The sequence below is a fragment of the Nycticebus coucang genome, chromosome 11, assembly GCF_027406575.1.
Source record: "Nycticebus coucang isolate mNycCou1 chromosome 11, mNycCou1.pri, whole genome shotgun sequence".
Classification (NCBI taxonomy): domain Eukaryota; kingdom Metazoa; phylum Chordata; class Mammalia; order Primates; family Lorisidae; genus Nycticebus; species Nycticebus coucang.
The window spans coordinates 121,378,594-121,405,052 of NC_069790.1; the positions used below are offsets into that span (position 1 = coordinate 121,378,594).

Below are 26,459 nucleotides of genomic sequence, written 5' to 3' on the forward strand. Positions count from 1 at the left end.
TCATGTGGAGGTTGGGCTTCCTATTGTTAGACACGTTGTTGGTTCCCAGAAAGGTACATGCCAGTCATTATTTTGGTATAAACATATATTTTTACCCAACTGGATAATCATTTAAATTTCATAGAACAAGTTTTAAAAGTAAAAGCAACACAGTCTCTACCTTTCCCACTAATATTTAATAAACTCAAATGACAATGCATGCTAATTCTGTTCTTAGGTTGCTGAGATTGCAACAGCCATTCCCTCAACTCCCTTTTGGGGATCAGACTGTCCCAGACAGCGACACAGTGTGTTTTTTTTTTTTTTTTTTTTTGGCCAGGGCCAGGTTTGAACCCGCCACCTCCAGTATATGGGGCCAGCACCGTACTCCTTTGAGCCACAGGCGCCGCCCACAGTGTGGTTTTGAGGCTATTCTGCTTCTCAGAATCCTCTAGCCAAGCTCTTTAACCACTAGCCTCTCCCTCCCAGGCCCAGTCATGTGAGGAGCTAGCCTAGAGAGGAGGCAGTATAGGGAGGAGGCAGCACAGGGCCTATCTCCCAGGGCCCTGTCTGTGATGTCCCACCCCATATTTTGTCCCCATGCTGAACAGTCAGAAATCAAAGATCTACAAACATTGCATAAGATGCACTGAGCACCTGCTTGCCCCAAAGGGAAATTGCCATTTCCCACTTGCAGAAAAGCATAGCACCTTTCCTTACAAAGGCTATTTCTAGAAACTGCCTTCTAAATGTAACTGGGACCCACCACTGTACAATCCTTCTGGAAGCACAGTGAGCTCTAAGTTGGTAAAGAGCCAATTTTCAACATTATTTGATTGTGATGCTCAGCGAAGTTGGCAGATATTTTCCAATTTGTTTCAAATTATCTCTGTAAAATGGTCAATTTAATCCAGATTTCCCAGGATGAAACTCTTGGCGCTCATTCAGCCTTCTGTATGTGTTAAGTCAGCTGGCAGAAACCAAGGACATGTACTCAGAGGGAGGACAAAATCCTTGTGGTTTCTTATAGTATTAGTCTACATTTTAAAAATTTGAGGTCTTCACAAAGGAACACAGGTACCCTGGGAGTATGGAATAGCTTTTCAAGACATACATAAGAACAGATAATATGAAGAAAATAAACCTCTAGATTTTCAACTTACCTGTATACACCCTTTCCTGGATGGAGCTGCTTAGGACTGTACCAGAACTCACATAGCTCTTCCCACTTTACAAAAGAAAGGAAGACCCCTCTCTAGTCCCCAGTCCTACTGGGTTACTTTGTTCCCAATGTACAGAACATTGGGGCACCAAACAAGGGAGAACTCCTTTATGATTATTGGGAACATCAGAAACCCCAATGCTTTCTATTCTTCCCATTCATGTTCATGTTAAGGTCAAAGCCTGGCATTAGAAGTGAGGGATTTCAGCCTGAGTTGGGGTATCCATAATTCAGAAGCAGGAAAGACAGGGGTGGTGAGAACAATAATTTTCATTGATTCCTGTCTTCCATCCCTGGACTGTCGCCATTAACTTAGAAATCAAGTTAATAACAAAACGTAGAAAGAGAAACATAAACTTTTAGAAAACTGGAAATCTGCTTCTATATAATTTACAGGCCCAAAAATAAAAAAGGAACTTAGAAAATATTTAGAACTGAATGATAAAAATGCTACAAATAAGCACTACTAGTCAAAATTTATGAAAAAGAAATTTTTAACCTTAAATGCTTACATTAGGGGGGAAAAGCTGAACATTAATAAGCGTCATTACTTATTTAAGAAGCAAGGACAAAGACAGAATACACTCAAGGAAAGCAGAAGGGAAGGAAAAGAAAGAATGGAAATCAAAAGCATAGAAAGCAAAAAAGCAAATATTATCCATAAAGCAAATGTTGGTTTTGGAAAAGACAAACCAAATTCATCAGCCTCAGGGTGGGCAGCAGGTCTAGAAAAAGTCATTGGTTCAGATGGAAGCAGAAGGGTGGTGAGGTGCAGAAGGGACATCTCTGAGAAGAAGGGAAACTCAGAAGACTGGAGGTTCAATTCAGCGTGAGGACGCTAATAATTTAAAAAAATTTCCATAGCAGGGGCACCATTAAGCCTTCCCACCACCAGTGTACAAGGGGTCCCTTTCCCCTACACCCTTGCCAACATTTGCTGTCTTTGTCTTTACGATAATAGCCACGGGAGTGGGACTCCTGCTGCAGTATGTTTTGTTGTGGTTTTGATTTGCATTTCCCTGGTGGTTAGTGATGTTGAGCATTTCTTCATATACCTGTTGGCCTTTCGTATGTCTTTTTTGGAGAAATGTCCTTAGACCAGTGGTTCTCAACCTTCCTAACGCCACGGCCCTTTAATACAGTTCCTCATGTTGTGGTGAACCCCAACCATAAAATTATTTTCGTTGCTACTTCATAACTGTAATTTTGCTACTGTTACGAATCGTGATGTAAATATCTGACATGCAGGATGTATTTAGGCGACCCCTGTGAAAGGGTCGTTTGACCCCCAAAGGAGTCGCGATCCACAGAGAACCGCTGCCTTAGACCATTTTTGAATCAGGTTATTAGTTTTTTGTTTCTGCTATTGAGTTGTAGGAGCTTCGCGTCTATTTTAGATATTAACCATTTATCAGATGTATGATTTGCAGATATTTTCTCCCAGTCCGTAGGTTGCCTTTTCACTCTGTTGATTGTGTCCTGTGCTGTGCGGAAGTCTTGTAGTTGGATGTATTTGTCTATTTCTGCTTTTTTTGCTTGCTCTTTTGGAGTCATATCCAAGAAATCATCACTGATTTCTGGACTGATGTCAAGCTTTCCCTGTTTTCTTCCAGGAGTTTTGGGGGATGAACTAGTGATAGATAATGGAAAAATAAGCAAATGAGGAAGTGACAGGTGAAGTCAAGCGAGGCAGTGGGTGGGGTCATCTGGGGCTGGGAGTTTTTCAGGCAAAGAGGGGTGTGAGAGGCTGGTGGTGTTTGGCATGATGTACAAATCCAGATTGGAAGGTGAGTAGGGAAGCCTGGAGGAACTGATGGGCAGGGAGAGTTCGGTAGGGTTGTGCGTTGGCTATCTCTTTTGGGGTCAGAGGGACCTAAGCAAGGGGGTTGGGGGAGTGTGAGCTGGGCCCTGGAGGAGGGGGAAGCTTTTCTTTTACTCAGTGACCACAGACTTGAAGAGCCAGGGAATGCAGTGTTTGGAGGGAGGCTGCTACCCTTCCTGTCCCCAGCTATCATGTCACTTTCCAAGAAGGTCCTTCCCAGGTCCCTGAGAATCTCATTTCGTTTCAGAAAGAAAAAAGTACTTGTCCTCTTAAAAAAAAAAAAAAATTTACACTTCCTCAAAAACAACAAATTCTTATTTTTTAAAAAAAACATTTGGGTCGCCTGTAGTCCCAGCTGCTCGGGAGGCTGAGGCAGGAGAATCGCGTAAGCCCAAGAGTTAGAGGTTGCTGTGAGCCGTGTGACGCCATGGCACTCTACAAGAGGGCGGTACAGTGAGACTCTGTCTCTACAAAAAAAACATTTGGGTCAACTAATTTATAGCATAAATTGCACTTTTAGGTGTGCAAGCATAACAAACACATTAAAATTATTCATCACTAAGTGTTCTGTTAAGATGTCGGATATCTATAATATGGTTACTTTTGAGTGACTAACTTTCTTTTCAATGTGCTAATTATAGTACATGCCCTATTTCTAATGAATGCATTTCAAAATGCCAGGAAATGAATCTCTGTTGCCATTTGAAAAATCTCAAGTACCCGTTTTTTTAACTTTCAGTCACATTTTTCCTACCAGACACATTTCTTTTTTTTTTTTTGTAGAGACAGAGTCTCACTTTACTGCCCTTGGTAGAGTGCCGTGGCGCCACACGGCTCACAGCAACCTCCAGCTCCTGGGCTTAAGCGATTCTCCTGCCTCAGCCTCCCGAGTAGCTGGGACTACAGGCGCCCGCCACAACGCCCGCCTATTTTTTTGGTTGCAGTTTGGCCGGGGCTGGGCCTGAACCCACCACCCTCGGCATATGGGGCCCGTGCCCTACTCACTGAGCCACAGGCGCCACCCCAATTAATATGTCTGGGTTAAGATATAGTAACTTGAAAAGGAAAGCAAACCTTTACTTCTATAAAAGTTTTTTTTTTTTTTTTTTTGTCCAGTTGTGAAAAACAACTTTTTATTATGGAACATGTCAAAAACATTTCCACCGTACCATGATTCCATTTACAAAAATATCCAACACTGTAATTCCTCAATCTGTCAACTATTTAGTAAATATTCAAATCTCAGCATTACTGAACTATTTTATTTTTCTGAGACAGAATCTCACTCTTGCCCCACACTAGAGTGCCCTGGTGTCAGCCTAGCTCACAGCAACCTCAAGCTCTGGATTCAAACAATCCTCCTGCTTCAGCCTCCTGAGTAGCTGGGACTATAGGTGCCTACCACCATGCCTGGCTAGTTCTTTTTTTTTTCTTACATGCAATTTAATTTATTGTATTTTTAAAAATAACTTTATTCAAATTAATATGAGGGTACAAATCTTTATAATATTTACCCTCCATTTGTAGAAGAGCCCCTCACCCAACGGGCGTGTTGTACACCCTCACAATGTGCACATTAGGGGAGATGCTGCCTCACTCATGTCCTCCTTCCTTCTACCAAATGTCCTTCCCCTTTCCCCCTCCCACTTCTGTTATTTTTTTTTTCTATTTTTAATAGAGATGGGGTCTCCCTCTTGCTTGGGCTAGTCTTCAACTCCTGACCTCGGGCAATCCACCCCCTCGGCCTCCCAGAGTGCTTGGATTACAGGCGTGAGCCACCTTGCCAGGCCCCTTCCTTCCTTTTTAAAAATGAGATAAAATAGAGGGCATAAGAGAAGCATCTCCTAGGGGGGCATAGCACAGGTGGATTCTGTTGCATCTGATCGCCCAGCAGCAAGTCCACGTGCACCTCAGGGAGTAACAGTGAACATCTCTTCGTTCCTTACACTGTGCTCCCAGCTCCCCTTAGAGGGAGGCCCTATTGTTGCATTTTACAGACTTGGAAATTGAGCCTCAGAGATGCAGGGTGTGTGTGCGTGTGTGAGGTGTGGTGTGCGTGATGACATCCCTGACTGCACATTTGATGCCTTCTAGGATGCACTGGTAGATCCCCTTCCCCCTTCAGCTATCAGCCTAAAAGGCAAATGAAGTCACAGTTTGTGAAAGAACAAGGGCATCCAGCCTTTCCTGTGTAGGACTTTGCTCTTTTAGCTTGGCACCCATTCCCTTATTTTTTGATTATATATTTAAGATGGATAATCTCAAGGAAGGAGAAGCTTAAATTCTGCTTCCAACTTCCTTTTTTCCCTATAGGGACATGGTACATAAAGTTCTCCTTGGAAGAAAAAATGGGCTCCCACTGGTGGGAGAAGAGGCACTAATGGGCAGCCAACTCTGCTGCTTCCTAGGTCTGATTTCTCCATTTTTAAGATCTGGGCTTTGATCTCACTTAATGGCAAAAAAGGGTAAAAATACTAAATTTGTACTGAAGAAAAACTTCAGTAAGATAGATTGCAAAGAAAGCATTTGTGTTCACTCCCTGAGGATGATCACAGACTTGGTAGCTTAAAACAACAGAAATTTATTCTTTCACAGTAGTAGAGGCCAGAAGTCTGAAATCAAGGTGTCAGCAGGGTCACACTCCCTCTGAAGGGAGAATCTGTTCCATGTGCCCTTGGCTTTTGGTGTTGCGGCAATTTTGGTGCTTCTTGGCTTGTGGACATATCACTCCAACCTCTGCCTCTGATGTCACATGGTATTCTCTCTGGGCATCTGCTATGGATGGAACAGCCCCCAAAGTTTATGAGTTGAAAACTTTAGAGAGGGGGGTCTTTCTGTTGCTCAGGCTGATCTCGAACTCCTGAGCTCAGGCAATCCACCCACCTCAGCCTCCCAGAGTGCTAGGATTACTCTACCACAGCAAGAGTGTTAAGATGTGGGACCTTTATGAGGTGATCAGAATGGATTAATATCCTTATGGGTGAGTGAGTTTGTTGCAGTTTGGCCGGGGCCGGGTTTGAACCTGCCACCCTCGGTATATGGGGCCCACGCCCTACCAACTGAGCCACAGGCGCCGCCCGAGTGAGTTTGTTACAAAAGCACATCCAGTCCCCTCTTGCCCTGTTGCCATGCAGTGCCTTCTGCCATGTTGTGATGCAGCAAAAAGGCTCTCAGCAGATGCAGCCCCTCCGTCTTGGACTTCCCAGCCTCCAGTACCATAAGCCAAATACATTTCTATTGCTCAAAACTGCTCAGTTTGGGCCTTCTGTTATAGCAGCACAAAACAGGCTAACATCTAAGTCCAAATTTTCCTTTTCTTATAAGGACACCAGTCATATTAAATTAGAGCCCACCTTAATTACCTCATCTTAATTTTATTACATCCTCAAAGACCCAATTTCTAAATAAGGTTACATTCCTAGGTAACTGGAGGTGAGGACTTCAACATAACATTTTTGGGGACACAGTTCACTCATAATAGCCATTTAGAAATAGGATTAAGAGCACAGGATTTGGAATTAGGCAGTTTCAAAGACCTCAAATCTGAAGTAGTATGAACTTTTAGTTAACATTTCTGTTAACTAAATGAACTTATCGCTGCCAGGCACCACCAAGACACTGGGAAAAATTCTCAACTTTAATAATAAAGACTACTTCATGATATTGTATGGAGATTAAAAAAGATACTGTGAGCTGGCACTGTGGCTCATTCCTATAACCCCAGTGTCTTGGGGGTGGGGGGACAAAGATGGGAGGGTCACTTGAGACCAGGACTCTAAGACCAGCTTGGGTAACATAGGGAGACCCTACCTCTAATAAAACAAACAAACAGACAAAATTGCTGGGTGTGGTGGCTCTGACTTGTAGTCCCAGCTACTGGGGAGACTGAGGCAGGGGGATTGCTTGAGCCCAGGAGTTTGAGGCTGCAGTGAGTTGTGATGACACCACTGAAACTACCCTGGGCCACAGAACAAGACCTGGCCTCAAAAATAAAATATAATAAAATTAATAAAAATAAAAACACATACAAAGCACCTGGCAGAGTGCCTGGCAAGAAAAACCTCTTAGTGATTGTAACTTTTTCTCCTCCTTTTATTTTTCTTTGTGTTCTTATTTGTTATTAGTAAGAATTATTAATTGTCTGTGGCGAGAACAAGGTGTGGTTTCTACAGGACTTCAGGGAGGTGAGAGAGTTAGCTGATATCTGGGGGAACATTCTGGGAAGAGGAAACAGTGAAGCTCTAGAATCTAGACCTTACATTGCTCTACCTTATTTTTTCCCCCTTTATTATGTGGCATCTGCCTAAGTATCAAGTAAACTGGCAATACAGAGGGCAAAGCTTCGTGTGAGCGGACATTTCAGCCTCCTGGTGACCCTAGGGGATGTTCTGGCCTTTGCCAGCCAGGCCCCAAACACCGAACGGACAGCCACCGGCACGTGCTGTGCCGGGTCCTTGCCAGGGTGAGAGGATAGGAGATGAATCGGATATTGTCACCCTCCTTGAAGGATGGAGGGGATCACCATGTCAAGGGCATTTACTATTTTTTAGTCCCTCGGCTTTATGAGGCGTCCTTACGCAAACGAACAGTATGCGTGCGCACACATTTACATTTTTCCTTCTCTGCAACTTTCCAGATGCGAAAACGCACGCTCAGCAAGGTGAGGGTTTTTTCCAGTGTCCTGGTGATGCCTGGCAGCGCTAAGCAGGAAATCTCCGCCTCCAGAGGCTGGGAGTCGGTCACAGGCGAGAGGGGAGTGACCGCGACACTTGGCGCCGGGCGCGCGGCAGGCGGTGGGGGGCGCAGAGGAAGGCGGCGTCTGTCAGTGTGGGGAGTCGCCAGTGTTACTTCACGGGGCCCCGAACAGATCCGGACCGGCCTGAACCCGCAGACGGAGCAGGGGCCGAGCGAGGAGGCGACGCCTCCGGGGCGCCTCGAAGCCGAGAGTCCCGCCTTCCCGGGCGCCGACTGCGCGCGGCGAGGACGGCTGTGTTTGGGGAGTGAACCCGGAGGCGGATGGGCGGCGAGAGGCCGACCCTGGCGCTCGGCGGCCCGAGATGGAGGCGGGGTCCTGCCGACAGCCGCCCTGTCCCCTACCTGCGACAGGCGGCGGAGGCCACGCGGGGCTGCGGAGGGCGCGTCCAGCGCGCACGGACGGTCGGGGCGGGCGCCACGGGCAGGGGCCCTTCTCACGCCTCCTCGGGGCACCCGCGCTGCAGGCTTCCACCGGGCCGCAAGGGTGACTCGGGTAGTGGTGGGCCAGAAGCTCAAGGCGCGGCTTTGGGGCGTTTCTTATATTCCCACAGGGTGCAGTTTGGAAGGAGGGAGGCAGGAATCCGTGAAGCCCTCCTTAACCGCGTGCACCTGCGGCCTCGCTCCCTGGGAGCCACAGAGTTCCGGCGGGGACCGGAGGTCGCGCGAGAGGGAGGCGGCTGGGGCCAAGGTCAGCACCTACCCAACTTGGGCACCCGTCTCAGGGGCAGCAGGGTGGAGAAGTGGGCCTGGTGTTGCCTGCTCCTCTGAGTTCTCAGGGAAGCAGAAACCTGGAGGTTTTGATGAAATCTTGCAAACAAGCAACAGAACAAGCCAGATTCTCCAGAGGACAAACCCGTATTCGGGACGACGTGGAGGGTAGGGGTTCAGGGCACCAGGGAGGCCTGGAAGCCGCGGCTGGTGCGGCCTTGGCGTGAGGGCTGGGAGGGGCCGTGGGAAGTGACAGGAGTTCGCCTGGGTCTCTGAGATGCGTGGCTGGTTGGTGGCGTGGTGCTGCCCAGACGCGGCTCTGCCAACGGTCACGGGAGCACAGGTGCCGGTGAGTGACCAAGGGAGGCACGGAGGAACAGATGCGAACTAAGGGGTTGCGGCTCTCAAATGTTTAACCTCATAGGCTTGTTTTTTGACTATAGGGCCCTGGGGACAGGCCCAGGACTGTGCACCCTAATGAGCAGGAAATCAGGGGATTTTGTTGGAATATTCCCAGGGAGGGAAAATGCAGGCTTGAAATCAGGGTAAGATTTCAGCGACTTTTCATATCTCTGCAAGGCTTTCCTAGGCAGAGGGCAGCGGTGCTTCCTTCTCAGAGCTGTCTAGATGGGTACCTGATTTGTTTTTCTAGACCTCCCTGTGGAGCCCCTTTGGGTGTCCAACCTGCAGCCTGGGGGCCGCCTGCAGATTATATGAGGACTTTTTTTGCTTATCTGGGGTGGCGGATATCGCAAAAATTATACACATACCATTTTCTTGCTCATCAGCTTTTGTTAGTGTTTGTACATTTAATGTGTAGCCTGAGACAATTCTTCCAATGTGGTGCAGAGAAGCCAAAAGGTTGGACATTCTTTCATGTAATGTGTTTAGTCCAAAAAATAAGTGGGGCTGTGAGTATCCATAAGGAGAGAGAAGTTTAGGAGTTCAAGTTTAGGGTTCAAGTTTAGGGTTTAAGCATAGTGTAGACTTACAAATGTGCCACCTTTGCAGGGAATTTTGTATGAAAAATAATTTTGGAGCTTGTTTCTTTATAAAAGTAGAATAACTGAGTACAATTTACTACTCTTCAAGTATTTCCCTATGGGTAGGAATTTTCTCCTGAGAGTGCAATTATACAAAGCAAAATTCCCTTTTTGGTGCAAATATGGAATTCTGTGTGGATTATTTCGACTGTTCCCTTTCCCAGAAAGGCTAGCTGCTAAAGTTCTCTTCCAAAGACAGGTGGACTCACGAAATAACAAGTATCACCAAAATACCCAGAAGATTCTAATTGTTTAGGGCAAGGGTTGTAACCTTAACACTGACCTTTTGGGCCTCACAACTCTTTGCTATGGGGTCTGTTCTGTGCAGTGGGGTGTTCAGCAGGATCCCTGGCTTCAACCCACCAGACTCCTGCAGCATATACACCCCAATGCCCCGCCCCCAGTCTTCACAACCAAAAATGTCTCCACATTGCCAGATGTACCTGGGGGACAGAATCTCCCCTGGGAACCACTGATTTAGAAGACTAACTGCTTGTGCAAATGTTTTTTGAAAAAAAATATTGTAAGAAATTTCATCAGTTCAATAAATTTATATTATGAACTCCCCCTAGAGATTAGAATACTAAATAGAATGAATGTCCTTAATTTTGAGAAAGGACATGGTATCTGACAGGCTTTTGCTTTTTTTCATCACCCACTTAATGCTCACAACAATCCTCTGAGACACCCTCAGCTCCTCATGACTGTGGGCTGGGGTGCCTGCTGAGGGCACTTGCTGGCTTCTCCACACAGGACAGAGGACCCGAGAACATCAACTGATGAGGCTGGGACACACGTCTGAGGCTCACTGGTCCAGCAAGCATTTCTAAGGTGGGTTTTTATACCTAAAATCATTTAAGATTCCCTTCAAACCTTTCCTTCAGTGAATATTAATGAACACTTGGCCTTTCATTAGACTTGGCCTTCTTTAAAATGCCCCCTTTCCTTATTCTTAGAAAGTCACTGAGCACTTAGTACAACCAGTTCTTATCATGTTCTAGGAACAAATGGTAACCTTTAGTTGGAAAAAGGAGGATAGCAGGACTTGTAGTCTAATAATGAGAAGAGGCTTCTCCAAAGCCAAGACACACATGCAGAAGGTCTTCTCCAAGACTAGGTGTGCCTGACACGTCTACACAGCTCAGAAACCTTGCAAAAGTACACTTATGGGAGACCAGAGATCTGATGTGCACCTCATAGAAATAGAAAAGGCTCTTTTGTATTTTTTTTTTTTTTTTACAGAGTCTGTGTCACCCTTAGTAGAGTGCCGTGATGTCACAGCTCACAGCAACCTCCAACTCTTGGGTTTAGGCGATTCTCTTGCCTCAGAGTACAGGCGCTCCCCACAATGCCCGGCTATTTTTTGTTTTAGCAGGTCTGGGCTGGGCTCGAACCTGCCAGCCTTGGTGTATGTGGCTGGTGCCCTACTCACTGAGCCGAGCCATGGCGATTATATGTCTAAGTGGCCCTCAAACCATTTCGGAAGCAAAGATACAATGCCACATCACGTGTATAGCTGTATATGCTATGTAGTCACAGTCATGTATTGCTTACCGACCAGGATGCATTCAGAAATGTGCCATTGTGCAAACATCATAGAGTGTACTAGAAGGTGGACAGCTTGAGCTCAGGGATTTGAGACCAACCTGAGCAAAAGCAAGAGCAAGATCTTGTCTCTACTGAAGAAATAAATTAGTTGAACATAGTCATACATGCCTGTGGTCCCAGCTGCTCACAAGGCTGACGCAAGAAGACCGCTCAAGCCCAGGAGAGTCTGAGGATGCTGTGAGCTCTGAGCTCTACCCAGGGTGACTCTGTCTCAAAAACAAAAAAAAAAAAAACAAAACACCCCAAAACCAACAAAAAACTGTGTTGTGTTAATGTTAGCAGCTTTGTGACTTTTTTCCTTTCTCCCAAATGTTACCATTAGCTTAAATCACAACCACTTTTGTTTCTATGGGGAAAACACCCACCTATGTTCTCTCTCTCTTCTTTGGCCTACAGGGAAATGAAAAAATTGATACCTCAGCACAAGAAAATTGTGGTAATGTTTAATGAAATATGTTCATATTTAATAATGGAGAGATACAGAGTTTATGGATTAAATTTTTAAGGTTTTTATTCTGATGGTGGAAAAAAGGAGATGAAAATTTATGTGCTGCTTTATATGAAGAAAAAGATCTAAACGGAAAAGTGGATGTAGGATTTTAATATGTGCTGAAATATAAAGTATTTTAAAGAATAACTTTAAAACAATGGTAGATAGCAGGATTTATTTTAATTTTTCAATCTGAAAAAAAAAAAAAAACCCAAAGAACAAAAAACCAAACCATCCTCATATGTATATACAGTGTCAACATTTTCAGAGCACTTACATCAAGAAACATTGTTTCTCTTCAACCAGATGACAATACTGTATATGCCACAATGAAATTTACAAAAACAATCGCATCAGCAATCATACACAGATCATGATTTTACATTTCAATACACAAGAAAAAAATAGACATCTTCCCGGCACTTGGCTTCTTCCTGACCACAGCCTGTCTCCCCACGTGCTCTTAGAAACCTCTGCTTTTAAAACCCAACGGTGGCTATTTTAAAAATCATATCCTTTCCAGATCCCAACTTAAGTAGTGGGGAGGCGCCTGTGGCTCAAAGGGGTAGGGCGCCAGCCCCATATGCCGGGGGTGGTGGGGTCAAACCCAGCCCTGGCCAAAAACTGCAAAAAAACCCCCCCAAAACCCCCAACTTAAGTAGTGAGAAATCTGCCATTTAAAAATAACAACTGAGAGTTTATTAATGGATCTGGTGAAGTTTAACCACCAAAAGAGGTGTAAAAATTGGATGAAAGTAAAAATAAATAAAGCTGTTATAAAGCAGCCCTGTTTACACAGTAGCTTAGAACAAAACACTTAAACATAAAAGTGTTGTTAAAAGTTTTAAAAGTACTTATATTCAAATTACAACTTTTGGACAAATCTAATGAAAACAAACTGATTTGGTAAAAGGTTCAAAGACTTCCACACTCAAGCTCGGCATGGCTCCACACGTGTGCGCTCCAGCTGCAGTGGGCGGGTGATGGCGTATTGCTGTGTCCGGACATAAGGCACTGAGATCCGAGCACGCCGTGCGCCCACCTTATGTCACATCACCTGTCCGACACCAATGAATTCTTTGAAATGAAAAGTAATAAAAATTTCAGGACACAGTGCACTTTAATGACATACAGCATTTAAAATCCTTCAGACAAAGGTCTGAAAACAGTCTTTTAATGCAAGCCTGAATCTTCAAGCACATAAAAATCTTTCTTTTTTATGTTTAGTTTCAACATCACTGGAAAAAATACCCATTATTAAACCCCGATATACATTCTTAACCATTTTACTCTGTTCTATTGCAGCCAGTGTTCATGAGGCAAAATGTGACCCAGAAACTTTGTTCAAGTTCTCTTATGAGGGCATCTACATTCACGGTGGTCATTCTGTTTCCGTCTCCCTTTGTTTGGCACCTGTCAGTGGGATGGAAAAGGAAAGTTTCAATGCTCCTGCTGACGGCAGGGTTCTCTACATCAGTAGTTGCACCCTGTTTCAAGCAGTTCCTTGGGTGAATGACCCAGAGACTTTGGAAAAGGTAGGAGTGGGAAAGACAGGTGGCCCCCAGCCCCCCACGCCCTCTCCCACTCTCCAGGCCTGTAGTCCTGATCTATATTCTAAATATGTAAGACTCAATGAAGAGGAAAAAAAAAAGGTTCCATTGCTAAAAAAAATCTAAAAAGAAATGTATAGATAATGTTTTGGAGACTATAAGGTAATTCAGTTTTGCAGATTACATGTAAAAATCATTATAACATTTCTAAGGATAATTTCACATAATACCTGCAAGTATCTGGCCAGGACATTTCAAAATGGGTTGGAAGGGAGAACTATTTTTCTCATCATAGTATTTTCTCTATTTTTTCCAACAGACATTAGACTTTCAAAAGAGATTAAGAATCTATTAGAGGGCGGTGCCTGTGGCTCGAGGAGTAGGGCACTGATCCCATATGCCGGAAGTGGCAGGTTCAAACCCAGCCCTGGCCAAAAACCACAAAAAAAAAAAAAGAAAAAAAAAGAATCTATTAGAATAAGTGGCTAAAAAGTTACAGCTACTGTTATCAGATCGCTTACTCATTAGATGCCTGCGTAGATACTTAAGTTCCTTTGGACAGTCTGAATTCGACAGTGAACTCTTGTGGAAAGCTATTTGAAAAAGAGAAAATGTTCCTTATTGAGCCAGTAACCTTAATGAGTGAATTGTGACAATTATCTGGTGAAAACCATCAGCACCAGTATCTTTTAATCACATGATCATGGACACTTCTAAAAAATGCCTCTTACTGATCATTCCATAAATATCCACCTGGCAGCGCTTTACTGTGCACTAATAGCTTTCACTCAAGTTTTTCATTTCATCTTGTGGTATCTTAGGAGGGAAATGGACCTTCAGCAGCCTGCTCACTCTGTAGAAGAAACTGAGGCTAACCCAGGTGAAATAACTTGGCCACATTCAGCAGCTGTCCTGTGGTGGAACCAGCTGGGGACCGACAGTGCTGGCTGCCTTGCTGGCTGCTCTTGTGGTGCTGCCTGGAGCACACAGGGACACGCCCAGTGCCGAAGATCAGGAGCGGGCCTCGCCTGAGTCCCAAGGGCATTGCACACCAAATGTTCACTTGTAACTGAGGTATGAGGAGCACAGAATGCTTTTTTCCTCAACAAACAGTGTTATATACACTGTACTATTAAGAGTTCCAATCCAGCCTCCCTATCTTTATGGCATGATTTCTATGGTAACATACGTTTCAAACTTCAGTTGGAAATAGATTCTTCCCTGTACCAAGAGACAGGAGGAGCACTGAACTTACTCAGAACTTTTGAAATACCCAATCTGGATGGAAATTTGAACTCATTTGGTCCAACCTTCTCATTCTTATGGACTGAGACACCAAGGCAAAAGAGGATGAATCACTTATTTACCCTGAGTTTGTAGTGACCAAAGAATCTTGGCCAAAGGGACAGATGGGAGCTGAAAGTCAGCCTAACTCTGCTGGATAAATTGTGTGCTTGGTCCATAGCTGGCTACCTGGAAAGGGTATCTTTTTCTGAAGGTGCCGAGTTATGTACCTGAGGGGATAAATCTGTCCAGAGAAGAGGCCTTTTCCTAACGGTATGAAGGTGCTATAGTGTTATGGCTACTTGGAAAGTTAGATACATGTTGCAGCATTGTATGGGTTAGTCCAGCTTCCTTTGCTCAACAAACTTGTGAGATTCTTCCACTGTTGAATATAGCTAGGGGTATTCATTTCCTTTCTTCTTTTTCTTCCTTCCCTTCCTCCCTTTCTTTCAGATAGAGTCCCACTCTAGTTACCTGGGTTATAGGGCCATAGCCTCAGCCTCAGACTCCTGGGTTCAAGTGATCCTCCTGCCTCAGCTTCTCAAGTAGCTGGGACTACAGGTGCCTGCCACCATGCCCAGCTAATTTTTCTATTTTTAATAGAGACAGGGGTCTCACTCTTGCTCAGGCTGGTCTCAAACTCCTAAGTTCAAGGGATCCTCTTTTCTCAGCCTCTCAAAAGTGCTAGGATTACAGGTGTGAACCACTGTTCCCAGCCTATATTGTTCATTTTCAATGCTGTATTCCATTGAATGAATATACCTAATTTATCCTTCTTTTGATGTATATTTGAATTATTTCCAGTTTTAGGTATACAAATAATAAGACCAACAATCTTACATTCATATAGTTACTATTTTGTGATCATAAAGATTATTATGAGTTTCAGGTTCTTTGACACTTGAAGTTGGAAATGACTGCATCAGACCCCATCTCTAGCATTTCTGATCCAGCAAATGTGGGGTGGGGCCCCAAACTGAACATTCTGAGGAGCACTTGTGAAAATCACTACTCTACTGCAATCTCTTGGTATTCCTTTTTGTTTTTTTTGAGACAGAGCCTCAAGCTGTTGCCCTGGGTAGAGTAATGTGGCATCACAGCTCACAGCAACCTCCAACTTCTGGGCTCAAGCAATTCTTCTGCCTTCGCCTCCCAAGTAGCTGGGTCTACAGGCAGCTGCCACAACGCCCGGCTATTTTTTAGTTGCAGCCATCATTGTTTGGCGGGCCCGGGCTGGATGCAAACCCACCAGCTCAGGTGTATGTGGCTGGCGCCTAGCTGCTTGAGCCACAGGCGCTGAGCCAACAATCTCTTGGTATTCTTGTTTGGTGAGTAAGACATGTTTTTTGCAGGTGATGAAGTTTTCTTTAGAGTGGGTATTTTTAGGTTATAGACTAATTATAAAAACTAGTCCTAGCTGAGTTTGATTTCTGAACTGAAGAAAATCAATACTGTAGTATATGCATTATTTAATATCTGACCTCTGAGAGTTCAAAGGACATGCTACGTAGCTTCGTATCTTGGACTTAGGGCTGTGTGGCCCTGTCAAAGGCTGGGTTATTCCTACTTGACTGGGGCTGGGGAGAGAAGGAATGGGAAGAAGAGGAAAGGAAAGGAAGGCAGGTAAGGCTGGCAGCTTAAGAACTCTGAAGGCCAAAGATGTGACACCAGAGAAAAGCCAGTTCTTCCTGTCTCTGCTCCTGTCTAACCATCTGGGATCTTGAGAGCTTGCTCAAAGTGAATCTGGTAGAAAATGAGGTTAGCCACAGCTCCATTTGGTAATTATTATAATTTCTATATGGTATCAATGGAGAAACATTGTGTTTAGGTATTTTGTTTTATATACTCAGAACACATGTCTTTCTTTCTTCTTTTCTAAGGGAAAGATGAAGGTTTTAATAGCTAGAACCCAAAGGACGTCCCTCTGTGTTTTCTGGTTGGTAGCCCTCCAATAAAGCAAAGCTTAACTCTTTCATGGGAAAGGTTATGAAGAACATGGCAATGGGTACCCCATCATCCAGGTGTTCCTGGGCACAGAGGGGCCACTCCCATGTCAGATGCTTGCTTTTTTTTTTTTTTTTTTTGCAGTTTTGGCCGGGGCCTGGCTTGAACCTGCCACCCTCAGCATATGGGGCTGGCGCCCTACTCCTTGAGCCACAGGCGCCGCCCCAGATGCTTTCTATAAACTTTTCTCACCCGAGGAGAACATTACAATGTTAAAATAGAAATGAAATGGTTTACCAATTAATGCATATAAAGCCTTGATGTGTACATAATGGTGGAGAAAGGGCTATTTAAATGCAAGCACTTAACTGTGCTACCGCCCACCCTCCCAGCCTCTGACTGCGCAGGTCAGCTCTCAGCACTCTACCTGCTGGGGTGAGTATCAGGGCTTGCAGGATGTCTGACAGGGAAATAATGCCCACGATACTGTCAGCTTCGTTCACCACCACTAGACGATGGACCTATAGAGAAGAGAAAAGCATGTCACATGTAAAGGTAAACTAGTAAGTTTTAAAATGGACACTATGCCAGGAGTGATGGCTCACGCCTGTAATCTCGGTACTCTGGGAGGCTGAGGCGGGTGGTTTGCTTGAGCTTAGGAGTTTGAGATCAGCCTAAGTAAGAGTGAGACTCCATTTCTACTAAAAACAGAAAAACTAGCAGGGTATTGTGGTGGGCGCCTATAGTCCCAGTTACTTGGAAGGCTGAGGTGAGAGGCTCTTTTGAGCCCAGGACTTTGAGGTTGCTGTGAGCTGTGGGACAACAGCATGAGACAGTCTCAAAGAAAAGGACACTGGAAAAATGTCATTCATGCACTTAAATGATGACTATATCCACAAATGAGAGGGAGCAACAGTGGATAGAGCCACATAAAGATCTTTGGCTCTAATGTTAAAATGCACCGCTAATCTGCTTGACAACTTCTGAGAAAAATGAGCTAGCTCTGTCCTGCTGAGTTTTCAAATTTCAAAATAGTAATAGTAAAATTTAGCTATAATATTCTTTAAAAATTAAACATTTAAAAAAAATTTTAATTCTTTTTAGAGACAGGGTCTCACTGTCACTCAAGCTGGAGTACATGGGTAGAATCATAGCTCACAGCAGCTTTGAACTCCTGGGCTCTAGTGGTTCTCCTACCTTAGCCTCCTGAGTAGCTGGTACTACAGGTGTGTGTCACTATGCTTGGCTAATTTTTTTTTTCTTCTTTAAGACAGAGTCTTACTCTGTCCTCCAGGGTAGAGTGCCAGGGTGTCAGCATAGCTTACAGCAACCTCAAACTCCTGGGCTCAAATGATCCTCCTGTTTCCTGAGTAGCTAGACTATAGGTGCCTGCCACAATGTTATTTATTAGAGACAGATCTAGCTCTTGCTCAGGCTGGTTTCAAACTCCTGAGCTCAAGTGATCCTCCTGCTTTAGCTTCCCAGAGTACTAGGATTTAAGCCACAGGGCCTGGGCTGCCTGGCTAATTTTTTTTTTTTTTTTTAGAGACATAGTCTCACTTTATGGCCCTCCGACTTTATCGCACTCCGTAGAGTGCTGTGGTGTTACAGCTCACAACCTCCAACTCTTGGGCTTAGGCAATTCTCTTGCCTCAGTCTCCTGAGTAGCTGGGACTACAGGCATCTGCCATAATGCCTGGCTATTTTTTGTTGCAGTGGGCCGGGGCCGGGTTTGAACCCGCCACCTTCGGTATATGGGGCTGATGCCCCTACCCACTGAGCCACAGGGGCTGCCCTGCCTGGCTATTTTAAAAAAAAAAAAAAATTATTGTAGAGCGGTGCCTGTGGCCCAAAGGAATAGGGCACTGGCCCCATATACCAGAGGTGGCAGGTACGAACCTGGCCCTGGTCAAAAAAAAAAAAAAAAAAAAAAAAAAATTTTATTGTAGAGATGGGGTTGCTATGTTGTCCATACTGGTCTTGAACTCCTCGGCTCAAGCTATCTTCCCACCTTAGCCTCCCAGAGTGCTGGGATTACAGGTGTGAGCCACCATGTCCAGTATATATTACCTTAAAACAGTTTTAACTTTTTAAAGTTTATCTTGGTTTCTAAAAACTATCAGATACTTGTTTTACATGGGAACGAAGTCTAAATGAGCATGGAAACTAATAAATATGGTTACTGTTCTTTGATGGTTTTTTATTTTCTGGAGTGTCTTTTCTCTATGAAGTTTAAATAAAAAAAAAAAAAAGAATGATACCCAAGTAGATAAATTAGCTATAATAAAGTGAAATGGATTACATTCATCCTTATTTTTCTACTCTAAAATATTTCATAAATGGAGAACATTCTGAGGAATTATTTTAACAAAGCATCCTTGCCTCAGGTAAGGAGTGAGTGTATCACTGCTGTTCTGATCGAAAAGCTTTAGAACTCAGGCCTGTGCCAACCACATGCTCGCTGGTTACCAGGGAGATCCACTCTGTACTGAAGAGTTATACCCCCAGTAAAAAATGGGGAAACAGGAAGGAGGCAGAAAGAGAGAGGGAAATTCTGTTTTTACATTTTGTCTCTAATGATACTGTGTTGGCGATGTTTCTGACATCATGGCTTGTTTTAGGTAGAAACCAAACCAAACCCCAAAATACCCCAAATCCCTTGGACATCTTCTCACAGCAATCCACATAAATTTTTTTCTTTTTTTTTTGAAACAGAGCCTTACTATGTCACCCTCGGTAGAGTGTCCTGGTGTCATAGTTCATAGCAACCTCAAACTCTTGGGCTTAAGCGATTCTCTTGCCTCAGCCTCCAGAGTAGCTGGGACTATAGGCGCCTGCCACAACGCCCAGCTGTTTTTTGGTTGCAGTTGTCATTGCTTAGCAGGCCTGGGCTGGGCTTGAACCTGCCAGTGTCAGTGTATGTGGCCAGCGCCCTACTCACTGAGCTATGGGCACTGAGCCCACATAAATTTCTTTTACAACTTTCTCTAAAAAAACTTTTAGGTTCTTTAATAATCCTGTGATATAATACTACAGAATTATTTATGAACTATAATTGTAAACTAAAATGATGGTTTGTATCTAAAATCAGAGAATGCTTTATATTCTACACTATGCATTTTGTTAACACTCAGTGATAATAACAAAATAAGAGAAATTCAGTGATAGTAATTAAATAACTACCTTTTAAACTAGTGAAGATCACGGGAAACCATCTCACCCAGAGAATTAAGTAATTTTACCAGATAGAAATGGTCACCAACAATATTTTGTCATCTGTAGCTGCGTCTAATCTTACATATGTTCCTTGCCTGAGGTATCAAAAGTTAGTGCTATGTTCACATCATATGAATAAACGGAATCGCTACTGATATGGTATAGCCTCCTTCCAACTACATTAACGCTAAAATCTGGTTTTTGTCCCTCTGTAAGGAGTCATCTTGTGGAAGAATTTTAATGAAGAAAAAAGTCAAGACATATTCCTAAGTCAATTAAAACCCGCTGGGAAACAAGTAGCAACAGAAATTAAATGTGAGTAGAAAAAAAGAGAAAGACTGTAGTGAAACATGTTAAAAGCTGTGCCAGCTGAAGCTGGTCAGTTAACACAGACACGACAGAGTGGGGCGGAATTCTCGAACATGCAGTCAAAGGGGAGCTGAGTGGGTTCCTAAAAACCAGGGCTGTTGAAAGGGACAGCTCTGTGATGCCAGATAACATCCCTATTCTTCTCTAACAAGAAAAAAACTAAATGATATTGGGAAAAGGTATGCTCATTTAGACATGCCATACAAGGCAAACTCCAACTATCAGCAAGGAAGGAGGACGCGGATGGCGAGGGATGGGAGATGGAGAATTACCACACCATTTACTATTTATCTAAAGCAGCGAAGAGGAAAGAGAAAATTACTTTAAGCTTTATTTTACCGATTTTTCACTCACTTTTATTAAGATCATACACATTACACATTTTGAACTCTGAATTGTTCTAATGAGAACCACTGTTCTAATGGAACTTAAAGCTTCTAGGTAGCTTTTTGTTTTCTCAAGTATATATTTTTAAACTATGACTGTATCTTACTAGTTTATTTGATTCAACTAGGACATCAGGATTTACAAATTCAATTAAACTCAACTAATCCTTAGGGATCTCCTACTGTGTGCCAAGTGGCATGCCAGGTTCTGGGACAGGGACAGAATGCTACTGGCTGGCCTGAAGGGAGCCTCGCGGGCCCTTTCCTGTGACTGGAGCTTCCCAGGCACTATCCCCTTACTAGCTGCTGCAGTGTGACGGGGGACAGCAGTCTCGGAGCTGCCTCACCTCTGCCCTGACGATCCTGTCCACAATGGCCTCCAGTATCTCCAGCTTATTGCACTTCACGACACCTTCAAAATACTGCGAACGGTGCTGAAGGGCCTGGGTCACCGTGATATCTAGGTTATTGTATGTTTTCTCAGCAGCAAGATTCTGTAATAAAGAGAATAAATTACAGCCTTTCATTTCAATTCACGTTAATCGCCAAAATTAGTAAGCTTAAGACAACCTGATTTTTAAAAACTTTAATTCAGTACCACTGCACGTCCCAAGTTCTCTTGTTTCAGCTTACAATATGCCATCAGTACTGCTGTGTCGCTGGTCAAGCGTAACTAAAGATCTGATATTCTGAGGTATGTCTGCAGTATGAGGCAACAGTGTTAAATTCTGACAGCACAAAGCTTTCTCCCACTCTCACCCTCTAATGCTTCATGCCAACGTGAATAAAATCTTTGGAGATGTGGACTAACGTGTATAAGGGGTGTCCAGCATTTGGACAGTGGGCTGCATGCTGATTTTCTGAGGAATTTCTTTATCTTTTCTTTTGTTATCTTGTTTCTTTTGTCAGATATCAGAAAAATTATGCATGGACTTTTTTTTTTTTTCTTTTGGTGAATACGTTTGTATGTTTACTGTGTGGCCCAAGACAACTCTTATTCTTCCACTGTGCAACAGAGGAAAAAAAAGGTTGGACACCCCTGATGCTAAGGGTAACAAGGCCACAGGACACAGAACCTGCATCAACAGACTTTTTCAACAAGCTCACCAGGGAACAAGGTTTTGCTGGGAAGGCTTTAGGGGACCACTGGGATCAAGTGACCATGGAGGAAGAACAGGCCTGACAAGTCCAGCCCTACAGATCCTAACAGCTTCTCAGGGCTCTGATTAATTTAGAGGGTCCCACTGAACCAAAATATCAATAAACATATTTCCCGATGTCTATTATGTTGAACAGAACAGAATGAATCAAAAAGATTGAGTCAGCTGCCAAAGCTAATGGAAGAGGAGTCAATATTGTGGCAAAAAAAAATGGTGTGCACGTTTGGGGCTATCAGAGTCTATTCCCTTGTCTTCTTTAGAACAGTCATTCCCCTTCTGCTAGCAATGGGAGGCACGTAGCATGGGAGCCACCAAGTCCTGTGTGCACTGAGGCACGCCTCCAAGCACAAGAAAGAGGCGCCCATGTAGAAACGCAATGATTTAAAATACATACACATGCTGGAGTGATGGATAAAACATGCGTATGTTGAAAAGACAAAGGATTAGAAACTGCCACTAATATATTATTCACTGTTAAACCAACGCAGAATAAAAGTATAATTACTATGAAGGGTCTATGGAATTCTCTGATAACATCCTCAGACTCAAAAATGTTAGGAATCATTAAGTTAGGAAACGAGAAAAACATAAAAACAGATGAAATGAATACATTTCAAAATGCATTCTAGACGATGAATTTAACAAAATTAAAAATACTTACAATTACATCAAATTTGGAATAAATATCTACAACTTTTCCTAAAAATAAAAATATATATTAGAAAAATATCTTAGGACCAAACGCAACTCACTTAAGTTTTAATTAGGTAATCACACAGGATTAAATGGTGATAGATAATCTTGTCTATTTTTAAATGGACATGAAATCATATCTTGTTTTTTTTTTTTTTTTTTTAATTTGGCCGGGGCTGGGTTTGAACCCGCCACCTCCGGCATATGGGACCGGCGCCCTACCCCCTGAGCCACAGGCGCCGCCCTATGAAATCATATCTTAATAGAAATACGAACGTAAACCAGTTTAAAATTCTTATCCTGTGTGCACCTTTGGTGCTGAATTTATGCACCATATGTAAATTTCCAAATCCCCCAGCCCCCCCAATCTGATATGCCAGGTCATTTCATAGTAATTTCACCCTGAGATAAATGGTTGTTTCTGTTCAACTGATCTGGCCAAACACACAGACCTGACTCATCCACAACAGGCAAAGCTGATATTCGTCTTTCCACAAATATGTTCAAGGCTTTGATGATGGGAGTGTCCGGGTGGATGAAGGCAATGTTGTGGTATGTTCCAATCCCAAGCTCGTCCAGGTTCTGCTTCATGAAGGCAGGCTTTGGCATGTCAGACATCTGAACAGAAGAGAAACACAGATGCTCGAGTTCTAAATCATACCCCTGAATGTTCAAATGTCCAGATTTGAGTGGAAAACTACGTCCGGAAATTAGTCTAACGGTGTACTTGGATGACCGAATTAATATGACAAAATTACATATAAGAATTGTATCTTTTATTCAAATCGGTTTGTACGTCTATAACTACTTAGTAAAATATTACAAAGTTGTAACACTGGACTACTGTTTCCTTCTCCTCTTCACTCACTAAAAGCACGGGCAGAAGAAGGGAACAACAGGTCTATTTGGGAAATGAAGACCCGTAAGCCACCAAGAACTGAATCTTTAATCTTAATTGTTCACGTTAAATTCCTGGTCCAGCTATCAACATTAAGTAATCGTTATCAAGAACCCAGACATTTGCTGCTGGCTGTCTGCGCAGCTGCTCAGCTAGTCCTCATACCACCCATCTCTACATCCTGAATTCTCCTTGGAGGACTCTAATTTTTGTCCACTACGAACAAAGAACAAGCCGGCTGATCAGAATTAAAAGAATCTTTAAAAATTAACTTTTTTTCCCATGGGCTGTTTTAAAGGAGGAGGGATAAGTCAGAAGAGAAAAGTGTAGGATCATGTTTGACTATAACAAAATAAGGTCTATGGTTTCAAAAATCCACCTTTTATAAAGGGTATAGTTGATTCCATCTTCCTGGTGTACCTTATAATTATCAGGAAAAGATGAACAATTAGAAGAAACAAAATGTTCAAGTCAAAGAGTTCATCAATATTCAAATCATGAGAATCCTAGAAATTTAGAGAAAAAAAAAGAGAGACCTATTAGGTCATCTAGTCTGTCTCAATATAGGGTAATTCCCCATTGTATATGATATGCTTAGGCTCATTTTCAAATGTCTTGATGGGTAGTGCTACTTTTTCCTCAGAAAATGATCTCATAATTCAGTAAAAAATCAGGCTCTGAAATTTCTTTATTTAAATTCTATATTTTTATCTGAAAACATGTAGCTGAATATTCTGGTAGCATGCTTCTAATTACCATATTGGCCCAAATATAAGGCAGTACTGGGCAGAGGCAATTTCCTCTACTTTTTATAGAAGAGATAATTCTAAAGTAGCTCTGAGCAAGAAGGAACCACTCTCCTATCCCTTTTCCTGCAGCAGCACATGGGCAGAGGGTCTGGGCTGGGGAGTCAGAAAGACTCCCGGGTTTGAAATCTACCACCTGATATCTGGGTGACTTTGTCATGTTTCTGAGATAGGCACCTCACGTGCTCAAGGAGGTACAAACGCCCACCTCACAGGCCAGTCGAGGGGCAGGTGGAGCAGAGGAACCCTGGGTGTGGACGCTGGTGCTACCATTCACGAGCCACTAATGCTGGCAAGAGTCCTCACCCCTCAGTGTCATGTCACTTATGAAATAGGATTAACAAAAATACCTACCAGATAGGGTTGTAGTGAAGATGGGATAAAGTGATGAGCTCAGAAAAGTGCTGGACACGCAATAGTCAGCTGGCATGATTACTATCACCTTAATGTGATTAAATGAGCGACAAGCCTGGCACATTTGGGCCCGAATATGCAACCCCACATGGCCCTGGTGTTTCTGTGAAAGCTCAACTACTATGGCCACTTTGGTCCAGCTGTAAAGTCTGGTATCGATACTGAGGCATCTCTAATGCTTTTTCCTAGATTGTCTCTTTATTAACCTTCCAGCTTTGGTAATTTTTGGTAAATTACTCTTCTCTTTCCTACCTTCTTTCTTAGCGTTTACTTAACCACATTGTGCTGCCTAAGTAAACTAAGTTTACTAAGTTTACCTAAGTAAACTATTAAAACCTAGGACTGGTTTGATTGACCCGGACCCTCTCTCAGTGACTAAGCCCTCTGTGCTTCTGTCAGCAAAAGGGCCCTCAAGGTTGCTGCCTGCCCCCCCCGCACCTATTGCACTAGTACCCTATTTTATTTTAGAATGTGGAGCTGTGGAGAAGAAAACGGGGAAGTTAATTATAAGTCGATATTTAATATTACAGTCTTTAAAAAACGACTCTTCAAATTACCTCTTCAGAACCACTAATGCCTCCTTTACTGTTTCTATGTGAGCGATTACTCAGAACTTCAAATTCAGTGCATGTAATTAAAAGGAAAACATAAAAACCCTCTCAGAAACTCCCTATTCTTTCTGAGCTTCTTTTAATGCTGCCAACCAAAGAGTTCTAAGTTCTGGGTGATTATGAAACCAGCTCATTTTAAAAGCAGTTGAGAAAACCTGCAGATAATACAGACCTAATGTGGACCAACATGGTATACTCTCACCAAAATCTTATTTGCTCTGTTTTTTCTGTCACTGCTGCAGTTTATATTAAGATAATCCTGGGGATGGTATTTTTTGGAACATGTTTTTAAAACCAAGACACCAATAAAAGCATCACAAAGCAATTTTCGGGCCAAATCGTCTTGCACAACAGTTCTTAACTAGGCTGACTTGCAAATCGCTTTCTGTCCCCTCATATGTTAGGTGATAAAATGCTTTAATTGAAACAGAGAATGCCAAGCATTTTTATAATTTTCATACTTGCACTAAAAGGTGATTGCTTTTTAAGCTGGAATAAAGTTTGAAAATGCACCATTCAAATAGTAGTAAGTTGAGAAACTGAAGTTTAGAAAGGGAGATCTCAAAAGTAACAATTTTCTCTATTGAGGGTATCAGGAGCCAATTTACCTGAAGTAAATTAGTTAAAGAAAATGCAACTATGTCTTTAGAAACACTAGAAACTACTTACAAAAAGCTGGAGGAACTTGAGGATTCTTTTGTGGGTAAGTATATAAAGTGCATTCCCACTGATAGGGTCAATGACTGGCAGTCTGTGGATTTTATTTTTGATCAACGAGTACACAGCATCGAAGAGGCTGCAGGAAAAGCCATTCAAGTTGTTAGGAGGCTTTAAAGAAAAATCAGAAAACTTTGGACCACCCCTGCCCTACAGCATAGACAACGTTTTTATGTAAAAATAACGGTGTTTTGGCCAAGTTTTAAATTAGAGGTCTCAGCAAATTATTTGATTTTTCACAATCTGTGTTAATGTATCTCAAAGTTGAGTACAAGATACACAAATCTCTAGAAAAGGAATTTTAAAATAGTGCACGTAGTGATTTTATGTGGAAGATGACAAAAATCTAAGTCCTTAGGAAAACTAACAGACTAGTATCAGTAAACAGGAAAGTGCAGTGGCAGAGCCCGGAGTCGGCCAGCCACTGGCCCTGCCTCTGGGCCCGCCTGCAAGATTCTACAGGGCCAGCATTTCTGTTTTACTTGGTGCCCCTCCTTGACTCCAGGAAGAAGGCTTGGGAGTGTGTGTGTGTGGGTATCTTTTTGTTAGGACTTGGAAATAAAACAATAAAAATAAATACTTTATTTTTTTTTCTCTGTAATAGTCTTTATACAAATGTGGAAATGTATCGGAGCCATCCGATGTGGCTTCGATTAGAAAGGACACATCACAAGGTTGCAGAGAAGGCGGCTCATTCTTCTGCTCGCCTCTGAACCAATGTTTAACACACACTCATTTTCTGACTTTTAAATGCCAATGTGGACCAGAACTGCTGGGGGAGTTG

General features: G+C 43.1%; 2 protein-coding genes across 9 annotated transcripts in view; one reads left to right on the plus strand and one right to left on the minus strand.

Annotated features, from left to right (window-relative positions):
* The window catches only part of LOC128598422 (uncharacterized), a 34,066-nt gene extending 21,931 nt beyond the window's left edge, over positions 1–12,135 (plus strand). Inside the window, exons 3-6 of the mRNA XM_053608752.1 lie at positions 7,426–7,485; positions 7,660–8,466; positions 10,283–10,360; positions 11,534–12,135. Of these exons, the coding sequence (XP_053464727.1) occupies positions 7,426–7,485; positions 7,660–8,466; positions 10,283–10,309 (894 nt within the window). The 3' untranslated portion in view covers positions 10,310–10,360; positions 11,534–12,135. The remainder of the gene's footprint in view (positions 1–7,425; positions 7,486–7,659; positions 8,467–10,282; positions 10,361–11,533) is intronic.
* Positions 11,789–26,459, minus strand: part of PRKAG2 (protein kinase AMP-activated non-catalytic subunit gamma 2) — a 265,728-nt gene continuing 251,057 nt past the window's right edge. For 5 of the 8 annotated variants that reach the window (XM_053609114.1, XM_053609113.1, XM_053609112.1 and 2 more), the window contains 7 exons: positions 25,628–25,754; positions 22,682–22,847; positions 22,198–22,235; positions 20,724–20,870; positions 16,833–16,926; positions 13,699–13,770; positions 11,789–13,040 (listed from right to left, as the gene is read on the minus strand). In XM_053609114.1, coding sequence (XP_053465089.1) covers positions 13,009–13,040; positions 13,699–13,770; positions 16,833–16,926; positions 20,724–20,870; positions 22,198–22,235; positions 22,682–22,847; positions 25,628–25,754 — 676 coding nt within the window. In that variant the 3' untranslated portion in view covers positions 11,789–13,008. The remainder of the gene's footprint in view (positions 13,041–13,698; positions 13,771–16,832; positions 16,927–20,723; positions 20,871–22,197; positions 22,236–22,681; positions 22,848–25,627; positions 25,755–26,459) is intronic. The other 3 variants (XM_053609120.1, XM_053609117.1, XM_053609115.1) reach the window with 1 other exon arrangement.